The following is a 15,972-nucleotide window of genomic DNA, read 5'->3' on the forward strand; positions in this document are numbered from 1 at the left end:
CATTTAATTTTATGTCTTGTAGGGTTTATACTGAGTACAATATTGTGTAACTAATAATTCAGCTGTAAACCTAAAATTTTACAGACAATTTTGAAAGAGATGCATCTTAGCTCTGGAAATTGTTATTGAATATGTCAATGCTGTTGTAATGAAATGCTTCTTCTAATTATGTGGTTATTAAATAAATAATTTTTTAAAATAAATAAATTTTTTAAAAAAAGAGTATACTGGCTGCTCTTACAGAAGACCTGGGTTTGGTTCCCATAATCCACAAGGTGGCTTAACAACCATCTATAACTCTACGCATTCAGGAAAAAGTATATACATAAAACAAAAATACATTAAAAAATTAAGCTAGAACAAAGGCTAGTCATAGTAATGCACACCTGTAATCCAAGCCTGAGGCCAGCGTAGGCCATGCATCAGGTTATATTATATACAATAATGAGGTTCCAGACCATCCTAAACCACGTATCAAGGCCCCATCTCAAAATAACGAACAAAAGCACAACACCTACATGAGTCCTATATAAATCTCTACTGAATCTATCTTTTTAATATCATACCACAACTTGTTCTGAACCATTTTTACAGTTTAGAATGGCTTATATTTGACACCAGGATCAAGTATTGCCTCCCCAAACCTGCTGTTCCTTCCTTTGCCCACTCTATGCTACAGCTTCCCCATATTGGATTATGCTTATTTATGTCTGCTCTTGCCAAGTCTGAGCCTGAGAAGTCATTGCAGCACACAATAGGCCTTAGTCAATTCTGCCCCAATTTTCAACACCTGTTTGAGATAGAAGCACTTAAGTGTATACCAGAGGGATGGTAGTTTTTCCACTTTGTAGTCTACACCTAAATTATACTAAACTGGGGGTGGTACTACTAGGTCACAGTACTCACTGAATTATAGATTTTAGGGGATACAATGCAGCTGAGACAAGCACTAGAAACAGAAGACAGTAGCGGAGGCCAAAAGAAAATTAATGTTTTAAAAAGACTGTATTTTCATAATTCATAAATGTGTTCCAGGAAATGGGAGCTACTTCCTTAGGCTACAGTGTCAAAACTCTTACTACACTTTCCTTAAAAGAAGAGGCTAGACAGATTGCTCAGTGGATTAAGGGCATTGGTAGCTCTTGCAGAGGACCTAGGTTGAGTTCCCAGTACCCACATGGCAGCTAACAACTGTCCTTAACTCCGGTTCCTGAGAATTCAATGCTCTTCCTGGTCTCCAAGGGTACTACATACACAAGTATACATACATACATGCAGGTAAAACACTCATACATGTAACATTTTTTTAAAAACCTTTAAAACAAGCTCATATACATAAAATTTTTAAAAATTAACTAAAAACAACTTGCTTAAAGAAAGATGAAACTGGGGGACTAGAGAAATGGTTTCTGTGGTTAAGAGCACTTGCTACTCTTGTAGAGCACTGGAGTTTGTTTCCCAGCATGCACATGGTGGCTCACAACCATCTGTAACTCCAGTTCCCAGAGGTCTGACCAGGTATGTATGTAGTACATGTATATACATGCACACAAACACTCATACCCATAAAAATAAATCTTTTCAAACTTTTAATTTAAAAATAGACATGAAATCACAACTAGTAAATTGGTCATTGATCAGACCACTGGGATTCTAACCCTGATTTTACTTTTAACCAGCAAGGTATCTGAGTTATACATGTTATTTAGACTCTCCAAGTCTCAGTGTTATGTGTAATAACAAACACAGTGGGCAGGAAAATTAATTTTAAAAAATTAAAATACCTATGACAATCCTGCTGCAGAGAATATACTCCACAAATGACATAAACTTATTTGTGAGCTAGATTAACATACAGGTAATCTTTTCTTGTATATAAAAAACAAAACTGGCAATGGCAGATAAGACCAGATTGAGTTCCAAAGGATCACACTGTCCACTTAGCTAGTTAAACCCAAGCCACCATGTCCCTAACTCTGCTTGGGCCTGGCTCTTCTCCTGCTCATCCTGCCTGAGATCTCTAGACTAGTCTCATAAGCCAGATCTCATCCACTAGGTCTTGATTCCCCCTGCTCTGGACCAGCTCCATTCTCCCTGATTCAGGGTTCACACCTATTCTGTTTAGCTATAGTTAGACCCTCCCTGACACTGTCCCTATCCCAGCCTTGGGCCTAGGCCCCCTCCTGCTTGCCCTACCTGAGACCTCCAGACGAGCCTGATGGAGACTATTACAGTTTCACAAATGGTCAAATGCAGAGAATAAGAGTCTATGAGATGCCCTGCCAGTGACACATCTACAGTGAGACCTGTACACCTAAGGCTCAGGGGCATAGCAGAACAGGGGGCGGAAAGAATATTAATGCATCTCTCAACTCTCACCAGTGAAGCTTCCTCATGCAACAGATGGTGATTAACACAGAAAGCAACAATCAGCCAAAACACAGAGAATAAGAGACTGCAGTGTATATGTCCCTGGACAGAACTCCTATATTAAACCTCAACCACCAGAGCTTAGGAACAGAAGAGGGGACAGAAAGACTGTAAGAGCTAGGGGTTGGTAGATGACCACAAGGAAACAGAGCTTTCCAGGCAGCTAACCTTGCTCATGTGAACTTACAGCAATGGTAATAGCATGTACAATACCCATGTAAACTCAAACCAAACAAAACCCCAGCACAGAAGTGAGGAAATGGGTAAAAGGCCCCAATCTTAGGTGAAGAACTATGAGCAACTGATCACTGCTGGGTGAGGAAGAGTTGGTCTTTAAGGGAGTGACACTAGATAGGCTGAACAGCTCCAGTGGGTGAACTTGCACTGACAGACCTCTAAGGACACAAACTTGACTCCATAGGTCTTAAACATGACAGAATGCATGAAATTCGGGGGGTGGGGGTGGGGGTGTGGCAGGGGGCAGATAGGGGAGGGGGCTTAAATATGATTACAAAATATTGTATGAAATGCAAAAAAATTCAGTAAGAAATAGGAAAAAATAAATATTACAGACCAATTTCCCTAATGAACATAGCTAGAAAAATTCTCTATAAAATACAAACCAAATTCAGCATCACATTTAAAATATCATTCATTATGACCAAATCGGCTTCATTCCAGCTTTGCAGGGGTAAGAAACATAGGTAAATTAATAAATATGAATCATGACATAAAAGAGTTCAAAGACAGAAAGTAAAGAATCATTTCAACAGACTCCAGAAAAGCCTTTGACAGAAAAATCTAACATCCCTTCAAGATAAAAGTCATGGAGAGGATAGGGATGAGGGGAGCATACCTTAACATAATAAAGTCTGCATACACCCACCCTTTAAAAAAACCAACCAAAAAGCAAAGACCAGCCTCATCTCAATAATTTGCCCATTATTGTCTTTTAAACATTTCTCTTTCCATCATGCCATAAATAAGGCTAAAAATACCAATTTTCAGTAAAGAAAGTGATATGCACAAGAAAGCATCTTAATTTTGGACACAAACTATATCAAGCAATATAAAAACTACAGTCTTTTCCTTCTCCTGAGCACTCAATTTTTAGTGTTCTTCACCTCATGAAATGGGAAACTATCCCACTAGTTTCTGTAGGTTAAAAACCTTGGCAAAACCCTTGAAAGTTCATTCTTTTTTCAATCTATACACTCCATCTATCAACTCTGCTTCTTTTCATCAGTCCACTTGCCACTTGTCTACTTCCCCACATCTTCCAGCTTCCACTGTCAACTATGGATAACACACCTGCAATAACAAGCCTTCAAAGCTTGTGCCATTATACCCATGCTTGTCCTTGCAATCTACTCTGCACATTATAGAAAAAGTAATTTTTATAAATAAATCTGATCTTGTCACTTCTTTCCTTAGAACCCTTGATGATTATTACTGTACTTAAGATTCTAATACTAAAATCCAAGCCATAGCCACCAGGACTGGGTGACTCATCAACTTTAACTCACATTATCACATTTGTCCCAGCACTTCATGTTCCCTATTCACCAAATATTTTGTGTTCAAATGAGTAAGGTCCCCACCACTAGCACCACTTGGTCTCTGTACATTTGCTCTCTCATCAAACCTCATCTGAGTTAATATCTACTCACTCTCCAACAGATCTTCAGGGAAGCCTTCAGTGACTCACTACACTAGATCAGCGTGCTCTGTTATATTCTCATGACACAATATCCATTTTCTCCATCAAACTCATCTCAGTTTATAATTGTTACTACTTACTAACATGCCTCACCTTAAGTTTTCATGCCATAGCTGCAAAAGAGTAAAATCTCTACCTGCTGTGTGCCAAAGCAAGGAAACTTTATAAGACACATCTTTTTTAGGGATGCACCTGGGGTAAACTTATAATTCCAAAGCTACATCATTCATAAAATTTTGCAAATGTCAACAATACAGAGAAAAATCTTTTTTTAATATTTTATTTATTATTTTTATTTTATGTGTATGAGTGTATTGCCTGCATCTATGTATGTGAGTGCACCCATGGCAAGTAATGCCACGGAAGTCAGAAGAGGGCTTCTGATTCCCCTGGAACTGGAGTTAAGGACAGTTCGTAGCCATGTGGGTGCTGGGCATCAAACCCGGATCCTCTGCAAGAGCAGTCAGTGCTCTAACTGCTGAGCCATCTCTCCAGACCCGAGAAAAAGAATTCTAAGGGATGTTACCTTAAAAAAAAAAAAATAGCAACTAGGTAAGACCTAATCTTTTAAAAAAAATATTTACTTTTTTTATGTGTATGAGTGCATTGCCTACATGTATGTAAGTGCACCCATGCAGTGCAATGCCCATGGAGCGCTGAAGAGGGTGTCAGATCCCCTAGAACTAGAGTTACAGATAGTTGTTAGCAGCCATGTGAAATGTTGGGAATCAAACCTGGGTCCTCTAGCCAGTGCTCTAAACCACTGAGCCATTATCTCTCCAGTCCCCAAGACCTAATATTTATACAAATTTTATCCTGACCAACAAATACAAAAAAGCATACTGTCAAGTACAAAATTTCATTGCTTCAACATTGCAAAGACTATCACTTTAACAAGACAGCTGGACATTCAGGGCTAAAACATATTGACTTAAACAGAAGGCAGACAGAGGGCACTTTCTGGTTCTCTGTAAAGCCATATGGTAAAATGGAAAAGGACAATAGTGACTTTGGGAGTGCTAACACCTACATTAAAATTCTTATTCTGCAGCTTGTTTCACCCAGGACTGGTTGCCTTACCTGGAAATTAACTCCTACCTAAGGAAACACTAAGGATTAAAAACAATTAAGTAAATTATATGAAAATATCCGATATATAATTCACTCTAGATTAGGTTCCTCTCCCTATCCCCACCCTCCTTTTTCTGCTTTTTTTTTTTTTTTTTTTTTTTTGAGACAGGGTCTCCTTGTAGCCCCAGCTGTCCTGGAACTTACTATGTAGACCAGGCTGGCCTCGAACTCACAAAGATCCACCTGCCTCTGCCTCCCAAGTGCTGGGATTAAAGGCATGCACCACCACGCCCAGCTGGCCCTTTTTCTGCTTTTTGTGTTGTATTCTTTTCTTTGATATTGTGTTTAAAAAATGCTAATATAACCAAGTTTTACCTCTATTAAGAATCCCCCTAAAGAAATTCTCCTGCTAAACCCAACATGACTTTGGCATCCCCACAGAATGCAAACTGCTCTAATGTCCAAACACCGTAATTTGTGGAAAAGCTTTTAGATTCCTCACTGTCAAAATGTGTTCTCTCAACCAAGGTCAGCCCTGCTTACCTGTCATCTCCTTCCAGGAAGATTCTAGTTACTCAGGAGATTTCTTTTGAAGTATGTACACTCCTTTTACACATGTGATGTGTTTCCAGAGACCACGAAGAACTTTGGAAAATAGGAAAATGCTATTCTGCAAGCCTGAAGTCAGAAGAGGCAGTTGACCTCTATCCAGTGTACTAACCTGGAGCTATGTAGCCAGGAGCTGCTGTAGCCCCCACAAAAGCTCCCCTTGTCAGAGTTCCTCTTCCTCTGCCCCGGACTGCCTGGACCGCTGCAGACACAGCTGTATTCACAACACCCTTTGTCTGTTTTAAAAAAAAGAAAAAAAGTAGTGCATTTTCATTATTGGGAGAGAGAACTATCAGCCTTTCATCTACTTGACGCTTAATTACTAAGAAACTATGGGGCTTCAGGTGAGACAATACATCTGCAAAATAAAAATGAATCCTACCTTACATATCTGCTCTAAAGAATATGCTGGGCACATGATTGTATGCAAGTAACTTTTTTTTCACCAGAGGGTTACCCAGGAAACAGTTAACATTCAACCCACAAAATTAAGTGATTAAATTATACCCAAATTCATTTTAGGCCTCACTAAAAGTAATTATAGATACTTGAACCCTAGGTTCAAAAGTCACTGAATTTTCCACCCAGAGGTAGAAAATACCCTAGCAACAAACTACCTAGAATTAGCTGTGAATCTGAGTGGGGTTTAAACACACACACAAACACACACACACACAGACACAGACACACAGACACACACACAGACACACACACAAAAAAAAAACCAACAGACTGGGGCTGGAGAGATGGCTCAGCAGTTAAGAGCACTGACTGCTCTTGCAGAAGACCTGGGTTCGATTCCCAGCACCCACATGGTGGCTATGAACCATCCTTAACGCCAGTTCCAGGGGAATCCAAAGCCCTTTTACCTCTGCAGCATTGCACAACACTGGTGCACTCATGTACATGCAGGCAATACACTCATACACATAAAATAAAAATAAAAATAATAGTTTTTAAAAAATTACTCATTCATGACCTCAGGAAAGTCATGAGATTTCTTTGAGGCTGTTTCTTCTGCCCTATATACCTGTGTGCATGTATTTGTATATACTGATCACCCTCTACTTGCTTCAAACACCATGGGACATTGATGAAGTCACTTCATGTCTCTCAGGCAGTCAGTCTCCCCACTAACTATAAAATGAGGATATCTCCTTTGTTCCCTTAACTTTAGAAGCAGCAATGGGTAGAACAAACATGAACACTAGATAAAATAGAACTATGAAAGAAAAAAGCACGAGATTGCTAAAACAGCCTCCTTTCCCACACTAAATATTTAAGAAAATCAAGCAGTACCTAGTTTAAAATATTACATACTTGGTTTTTAGTATAAAATGCAATAAAAACTCAAGCTAGGGGAAAAGAAAAAAAAAACAAAAACAGCTACTAAGGTTCCTTGCTACAGGCAAGATCTGCAAGGCACAACATCTGGTAAACTCAACAGAGGCTTAGAAGCTGAAAGAGTTGGAGGCATGTGTACTCTTCTCACATGGAAAACCATACCTCTGCCCTGGCTAGTCATAAGACACCTCCAAGGCCCAGCAGATAATATACACAACAGCTATTTCTCTTTTTGCTGAAATAGACCAAACCACAGATCTGAAACAAATTACCTCTTGGCTGACACACTGAATACATGAATTTTGTGGCATCTAGTATGGAAAATTTCTGAAAATGACTTTATGTGGATATTTAACAAAAGGAAAGTTTGCTCGAAGTAATCATACTTGACAGCAGAGTGATTCTATACATATTTAACTCAGTTACCAGAAACAGACTTCATTATCTAATAAATAAGTACTTTGAACCTAGGCTTTTTAAACACTAAAATCCATTGACAAAGTATAGGATGCCACCTATGAGAAAGACAAAACAAATAAGGTGACAAATGACCTTTCTATTTAATCTAGAACTTATTAGATCCTACATTTACTAAAAGAATTTAGAAAATCTTTTCTACATGTGTACCACTATAACTTAAGACTTTAATTTCAATTTTACCAACTTTGTTGGTTTTCTCTGCTTATATTTTGAATCTTAAAATTTAAGCTGTGTTTACCGTAAGTCATATAAGAAAGTTAACTGAATATAAAACAATGTCCAGATGGCTATAACATGCAACAAAACACTCACCTTTGGTCAGAACAGAGCAATTTAAAAGGTCTCTCTGCTTCCTGACTGTAGATGCAATGTGACTAGTCTGCCTCCCACTCCTGCCACGTGCCTTCAGAGCCATGATGAAATATATCCCCTCTAACTAGAATGCCAGTGTCAATGCAACCTAAGAAGCCCTTCACCTTCAGCTGATGTTCTTCCTAGAAACACTATCTGAAAGTATTAGCTATGCTTTGGAGTCACCATACATGAGTAAAAAAGGCACCACCAGCAGATGATGCCTCTGAACCCCTGGTTACTTGGGTGCCTCACTAGATGGTACCCTTCTAAAGAACCTCAAATATCAATTCACGAGATAAGCCGCATCTTAAACAACCATGAATGAAATCATTGATATTTTTATTTTGTTTCTTCCTAACCCAAACAAAGCTTACTCTAACCTATTTATGGACTGACTGGACACGGAGTTTCTGAAGTCTATCATTAGGGTCACTGCTGCTTACGCAGAGAGCTTCTTCTCTCAGACACTGGCAGACTACCCTGGAAAACTCAAGCAGCCAATCTCACTGTTTAAGAGATTTTTACACTGAATTTTAAACTGAGAACACATTTTCTACTACCTGATAGGAATTACTTACTCTTCTTTTCGAAGCACGAGACCACTTATTTACAATCGAGGCTTAAAAAAGCAATGTGTATAATCTAATACAGTAACATGCAAATGTTGCTGAGTACAAAATGGTTCCTGGGGGCCAACTGCAAAGACTGTGTAACAAGTTCAACTACATAGGATGGCTCCCTTATGAATTAAAACAAAACAAAACAAAACAAAAAACTAAATAATTATGAGTTTACCCAAATAATGGGTAAAACTCTTCAACAGATGTGTGATATAGCTGTCACTGTGAATAAGTCTACATGGCTCAGCCCATAAAATCATTCTTTAAAAAATAGGCACAAGCTGGGCAAGGTAGCACACATTTTTAATACCAGCACTCAGGAGGCGGAGCTGTAAAATCCAGGCCAGCTGGTGCTATAGAGAGACCCTCTCTCAAAAAGAACTAAACAAAACCAAAACTGGAACATATCCTATACAATGCAGATTGACTAGACATTGTGGACTTGTGATGGCTCTATCCACTGTGTTAGATTGTGTACTGGAGGAGGATTCCCCACCTCCTGGGGAAGGTCACTAGCCATATCCCAGCAATCTCACGTAACTAGGATATTGTTAAAACCAAGCATCATAGAAAAAGTATCCTGGTGGTTTTATCCCTTAGCCATACCTGTGGCAAGGAGTAACCTCTATAAGTGTAGAATTAGAAGTAGAAATTTTAAGTATATAGCAACAGCCTTTAATCAGATCAAACTTGTCACCATCCTCTTAAGGATTAAACTACACATTCCAAAGGTGAGCCTTCAAAATTAGATGGCCTTAAATGTCTTGACTGCAGCATATGTGGGGACAAGTACTCTCAAGAAAATCAGATGCTGTGTTTATAATCTCAATTATCCAAATGCATAATTGAAGCAATGAAGGACCTAAGTAGCTACATTGTCATCTTGGTATATCTTGAGAATAGACCCTTTTAGTAACTGTATAAAAATCACTGATCTAAATGGAAATAGTTGGTGCTGTTATGTTCCTTTCCTTCCTTTCTTTGGGTGCCACTGAGCTTGTTGTATTCATTAAAACGGGTGTTTTTCCTGTTTATCAGCTTGGATATCCATTTAGTACAATCCTCAGAACAACCAAGAAAACCGTTTTCTCACTGTCATTCTTCCCTCCACAATCCTCACATTGGTCCTTTGGTCAGAAATAGCTGTGGAGGAAATAAATTAATTCTAGCATTCAATAGAAATGAAAGGAGGGGAGCAAGGTGGTACATGCCTACAGTCCCACTTCTTAGGAGGCTGAGGCAAAAGGATCCTAAGTTAAAGACCAGCCTGTGTTACACAGAGAGAACTTGTCTCAAAGAACCCAAACAACCAGCCAGTCAGCCAGCCAACCAACCCACCCAAAGCAACACAAAACAAAAGAAAAAGACAAAGAAATAGAAGAGAGATTTGACAGTTGAGTGCTTCCTTCCTTCAAGGAATGCAATCATTTCCCTGATTTTCTTAGCTGTTCTCTCTCAGTTTATCTTAAGTTTCAGGATCACAGGACTGATACACATCATACGAAGCAAATGGAAATTGGCTCCTGGGCAGCAATTCTCTCAGCACAAATGGAGGTAATTCCTTGGTGCCACAGTCCCAGCCACTCAGAAACAAAGCAGTAGCAGTAACTTCCTTGACACCTGTGATTCTGCTATGCAGAGGGCCTCACCTTTGGCCTTTGTTCCTTTATACTGTCACTAGAAGCACATTTCTTAGATTGGTCTTCATTTTGTAGCACAGTGAAACTGAAGAAGCTTTTCCTGTTTCATCATTTAAAAGGAGGGGAAGGACCTCTCTTTCTTTCACACTTTAAAAATTACTTTTAACTAGCAAAGAAAGTAATGGGCTTTATTGTCATATTTTTGTCCATTTTGTTGATGGCCTCCCCCAATACTCTTCCAAATTCCCCTGTGCCATATCCCCTCTCCCCTTGTACTTTTCCTTCCCCTCAGTAATGCCCCTGAAAGGGAAGTCTTCACCAGTTAGCTGTATAACTACCTGCGTCTTAATTTCCTCTTCTGTAAAATGTGATACTGTTCTACCCTACTACAATAGACATACCATATGTAAAAGAGTCTATATGTTCATTTAAAGCTTAAATAGTCCTTTTACTAGTTCTTTCTATTAGTCTAGGCACTTTTTCAAGATTTTTTATCTTCTGTGTATGGATGTTTTGTCTTTGCACCACAAGCATGCAATGCCTGTGGAGGCCAGAAGAGGGTGTTGGACTCTGGAAACTGGCGTTATAGACACAGAGCTACCATGTGGATGCAAAAACAGGAAGTGTGCTTAACCACTGAGCCACCTCTCCAGCCCAGTCTAAGACAGGGTCTCCCTATAGCCCCAGCTGTCCTGGAACTCACTATGTAGACCAGGCTGGCCTTGAACTCACAGAGATCCACCTGCCTCTGCCTCCCGAATGCTACGATTAAAGGTGTGAGCCACCACACCCGGCTTAATGTACTTCTTTTTGTGGGGGCTAAAGATACAGTAAATGGTAGAGCTTTTGCCCAGCATGCTTAAGGCCCCTGGTTCAATCTCTAGTACTACATGAATGCGTGTGTGCGCGTATCTTTTCCCTCATAATTATGTATATAATTTAGATATAATGTCTAAAAAATATTTTGTGATGCAAAATGAAGGGATAGAAGAATCTCATGTTAATGCATGTAATTGAAGGCTATCTTTTCCAAATACCTTGAAAAGATCCTAGGCCTCCAGTGCCAGTGACATTCAAAGTGCAGTAGTCAACAGAGCAACAGTGTTCCAAAGAGGACACCGCCCCCACAAAAAAGCAAAAGGGTGTGAAAGGAAGAAAGTGGGAGAACAGTTGCAGATTTAAGAAACAAGTAAGCCCCAGGCAGTTTGGAAGCTGTTTGAACCGGAGAAATGCTCACAGCACAAAATGTTCACAACTTAAATCATCTCCATACCTCACTATGTGTACATATATATGCATGGACACCACTGAAAAGAAAACCACTGGTCTTGCTGCATATTATTCATAACCTATCTGCACCAAAAAAGGTGTCAAATCATGAATAAACAACTTCATAAAAGCAAAACTGGCACATAAACAGATTCAAGGACAGAAATTACATGATTATCTCAATCAATGTAGACAAGGCTTTTATTTAATTTTTATTTAATTTTTGTGTATTTCATACACAACATCTTAATCAACTTTATACCCCCTTCCCCACTAGCACCTGCCCATAGGCCCCCCACTGGAATTCATACATTCTGCCATTTGCGTTAAGGCCTATCGTATCAACTGTCCCCAGACGTCCTCAGTGCAAATTCATACACTGAGGTCTAGTCAGCATATCTGCAGTACCTCCCTTTGAGAAGATCAGCTCTTCTTCACCCAGCAGTAATCAGCTTCCAATAATTCTTCGTCTAAGATTGGGGCCTGCTGTCCATTGAGTTTGCATGACTCTTGTGCATGCTGAGACCAATGCTGTAGGTTCATATAAGAAGGGTTCCAGGAGCCTGTAGGGCTCTATTTCCATATGATCATGTAACTCCTCCCTGGCTCTTACAATCTTTCCAACCCCTCTTCCGCATTGATCCCTGAGCCTTGGGTAGGTGGATTTTACTATAGGAGTCCTGTCCAAGGACCCACACTCTGTAGACTCTTATTCTCTACATTTTGGCCATTTGTGACCTTTTGTGTTCCTGGCCTTCTGTTGCAAGAGGGAGTTTCATTAATGAAAATTGAAAGATGCATTAGTATTCTCTTTATCCCTTGTTCTAGGTTCTGTGAGCCTTAGATGTGCACTTATACTTGGGCAATTCACAGACAATCTCTGATGACCAGTTGTGGAACTCTTGTAATAATCTGTTTATTGAAAAAGAAGCTTCTTTGATGGGTGGTGACTGGGACGTTTGTCTGTAAATTTAAGGATCCATATTTTGCACAAAGTAAGAAATTATATTTGTTTAGGGATGTGACAGCCTTTGGGTTTTCTAAGCTCTATGACCTCTCCAGCTATGTATTTGGCTAGGCTTACAGTACCACACATGAGTTTCCTCCCATTAAATGGGCTTTAAGTCCAATTAGGTAGCTGTTGACTACCCCCAAGATAAAAGTGCCACTGCTGCAACAATGTTTTTGCTGTGCCAATCACTGACATGGTTATTAGGCCTTGAAGTTGGGTTGGATCATCGATTGATGTTTTCCCTTGGCAGCTTGCATAGTGCTCTCCAAAGCCATGAGAGTTAGCCTTCACGGGAGGTAGCTTCTAGGTCAATCACAGCTCTGTTGCTCCAGATCCTATGTCCTAAGTATGGCCTGTCTTCAGCAATAGGGTCTTACAATCAAGTCCTGGGAGGCGATCAAGGGTTATGGCAATAGCCTGTGTAATTCTGGGAGTCTCCTGGACTACACTGGCCAAAAACTCAAAGGAAGGTTTCTCCTGTCTGGCACTGTTCCTTGTTATGTAGCCTTCAGCTATACACATGGACTCATGTAGAGATACTGCATGTGTAATTTTTCAGTAAGTTTTTGGACTAATATGACTCCCTCTAGTTTTTCATACTAGCTAGGCATTATTTATCTCTCTCCTGTCTCCCTGTCTAACCCTCCTGCCACATCCTCTCCATTTAAAGTATCCCCATTTTCCCCATTTCTCCCTTGATAATTCCTGTCTGCTATGATCCCACCTTTCTAGAGTTCCCCATAGTTCCTTGTTCCTCTGCCCCTCCCATTTAAATACTCCCAATTTTACACATTTCTCCCTTAGTAACAAAGTTAGCATCCATTCATGATAAAAGCCCTGAAAAAGGCGAGATGGCTCAGCAGGTAAGGGCAACTGCTAAGCTTGATTAACTGAGTCATAGCCCCAAAAAGGAGAGAACCAACTCCAGCAAGTCATCCTTTATCGTTCACATACCATAGCATGTGTGCCTCACCACCACAATAACGAAATGTTTTTTAAAACTTTAAGGCCTAAGGAAACCAGAAATAGAACAAACCTCAACATAATGTTTACACGTGACAAACTTACCCAACATCATACTAAATGGGGAAAACTAGAAACGTTTTTTCTAAAATCAGGAAGATAAGAGTAAATAGTTCTTTCTACTGTTACTCAATATGGTACTCAAAGTCTAACCTAGAGCAACTGAAAGAAAAAAAATGAAGGATAAAAATAGGAAAGGAAAAAGTCAAACTATCCCCATAATTAAGATCATATACTTAAAGACCCTAAAGACTCCATCAGGAAACTTTAAGATCTAATAAACACTTTCAGCAAAATGGCAGGATATAAAAATCAACATATAGGCCAGGTGTGGTGGCACATGCCTTTAATCCCAGCACTGGAGAGGCAGAAGCAGGCAGATCTCTATGAGATTGAGGACAGTCTGGTCTACCTAGTGAGTTTCAGACCAGCTGGGGCTGCAGGGAGACCCTATTTCAAAAAGACCAAAAAATGAAACCAAACATAAAAATTAACAACTTTTCTAAATAAAAATAAGAAACTTGCTAAGATATAAAAAAATCAGGGAAAAAAATCCTGTTCATAATAGATTCTAATTAAAATAAAATATCTAAGAATAAACCTAACCATGAACTTGAAGACTGGAGGCATCACAATACTTTATCTCAAATTATACTACAAAGCTAATAGTAACAGTAATGGCACAGTACTGGCACAGAACAGAAATACAGGCCAATGGAATAAATCAGAGAACCCAGAAAGCCCACACAGCTATAGTGTGTCATGTATTCTTTGACAACAGTACCAAAAATATACATTGGCAAAAGACAGCCTCCTCAACAAAGAATCAAACTAAACCCCAGTCTTTCAGTCAGGGAACTGGGGGGGGGGGGGGGGGGGGGGGAGAGTGGGGGGGGGATTTATAGTGTATTAAAGACCTTAAAGTAAGGTTAGAAACTCTGAAACTGTTAGGGGACATCTGAAGATTCAGGCATAGACAAGAGCTTTCTGAAAATAACGATAATGGCACAGGAAATAAACTCAAGAACAGACAAACCTGATTACATGAAATTTAAGTTTCTACACAGAAAAGAAAGCAATCATCAAAGTGTTAAGACCGTCTATAAAATGAGAGAAAATCTTGGCCAACTATACATAGGACTAGGAATTATCTAAAATCTATAAAGAACTCCAAAAATTAACACGCCCCCCAACAAAAGTCGTGAAATAAGTAACTAATGAATTCATCAGACAGTTCTCAAAGGGAGAAATACATATAGCTAGTAAATGCCTGAAATTATGTCCAACACCCAGAGCCATAAGAGAAAAGCAAATACAACTACACAGAGTCCTCCTCACCCCAGTCAGAATGGCTACTATCAAGAAACAGGACTGGGGTACAGCTGAGTGGTGCAGTGCTTGCCTAGCATGGCCAAGGTCCTTATATTTAACCTCTAGTACTGTTCCACTCACCCCCACCTCACCCAACCCCACTTCCACAAAAACAAAAAAACAAACAAATAAACAAACAAAAAACCTAACAACAAATTCCCACAAGGATGTATGTAGATCAAGAAGAATCCTTAATGGGAATATATATAGCCATTATGAAAATCAGTATGGAGGTTCCTCAAAAACCTAAAAATAGAACCACCATATGACAGAGCCAGACCACTCCAGGGTATACACGCAAAGGAGCCTAAGTCTGTATACCATAAAGATACTTGTACATCCATACTTATTGCTGCACTACTCATAAATAGTCAAGATATGGAATCAGCCTAGAAGTTCATCAACAACAGATAACTGGATAAAGATATTTTCAGGAAAATAAATGGAAGTGGAGATCATTTATCTTAAGCGAAATAGGCCATTCAGAAAGACAAACATATGTTTTACCTCTTATGCAGAATCTAGACTTAAACTTGTGTGTGAGTGTATGTGTTGTGCTGTTACCTGTGTCTGTGTAGGGCATGAAAGTAGAAGAGACTACAACAATCACGCCTTTAATCCAAGCACTCAGGAGGCAGGGGCAGGAAGATCTCTGTGAGTTCAAGGCCAGCCTGCTCTACATACCAAATCCAGGCCAGCTGGGGCTACAGGGAGACCCTGTCTCAAAAAGACCAAAAAGTGTAACCTGCACTACCATCCTCAGGCCTCTTGGGCTAAGTCTATACCGCAGCTCTCCACGCCGGGACTCCCTAAGCTACATTCACCCTTCCATCCCCACAGCCGTTCTATACTCCTGGTTTGGGCCCTGCGCCATTCCTAGTCTTGGGGCCCCAGACACCTGGGGAACCAATACTGCTTCCTGATCCTTCTCACCCAGACTAACTCAGTCCCTCTCTTGGGCTCCAGGAGCACTGCTTCTGGTCCTGGCCCCGCCCTCACCTCGCTCTGCTTCCCTGGGCCTGCACCACC

The 15,972-nt window shown here is 39.9% G+C and overlaps 1 protein-coding gene across 1 annotated transcript in view; it reads right to left on the bottom strand.

The window, feature by feature from the left end:
- The window catches only part of Strbp (spermatid perinuclear RNA binding protein), an 81,213-nt gene that overhangs the window by 5,103 nt on the left and 60,138 nt on the right, over positions 1 to 15,972 (bottom strand). Inside the window, exon 15 of the mRNA XM_008824450.2 lies at positions 5,943 to 6,066. Coding sequence (XP_008822672.1) covers positions 5,943 to 6,066 — 124 coding nt within the window. The remainder of the gene's footprint in view (positions 1 to 5,942; positions 6,067 to 15,972) is intronic.

Source organism: Nannospalax galili, unplaced genomic scaffold (genome assembly GCF_000622305.1).
Source record: "Nannospalax galili isolate Female #2095 unplaced genomic scaffold, S.galili_v1.0 scaffold290, whole genome shotgun sequence".
Lineage (NCBI taxonomy): Eukaryota > Metazoa > Chordata > Mammalia > Rodentia > Spalacidae > Nannospalax > Nannospalax galili.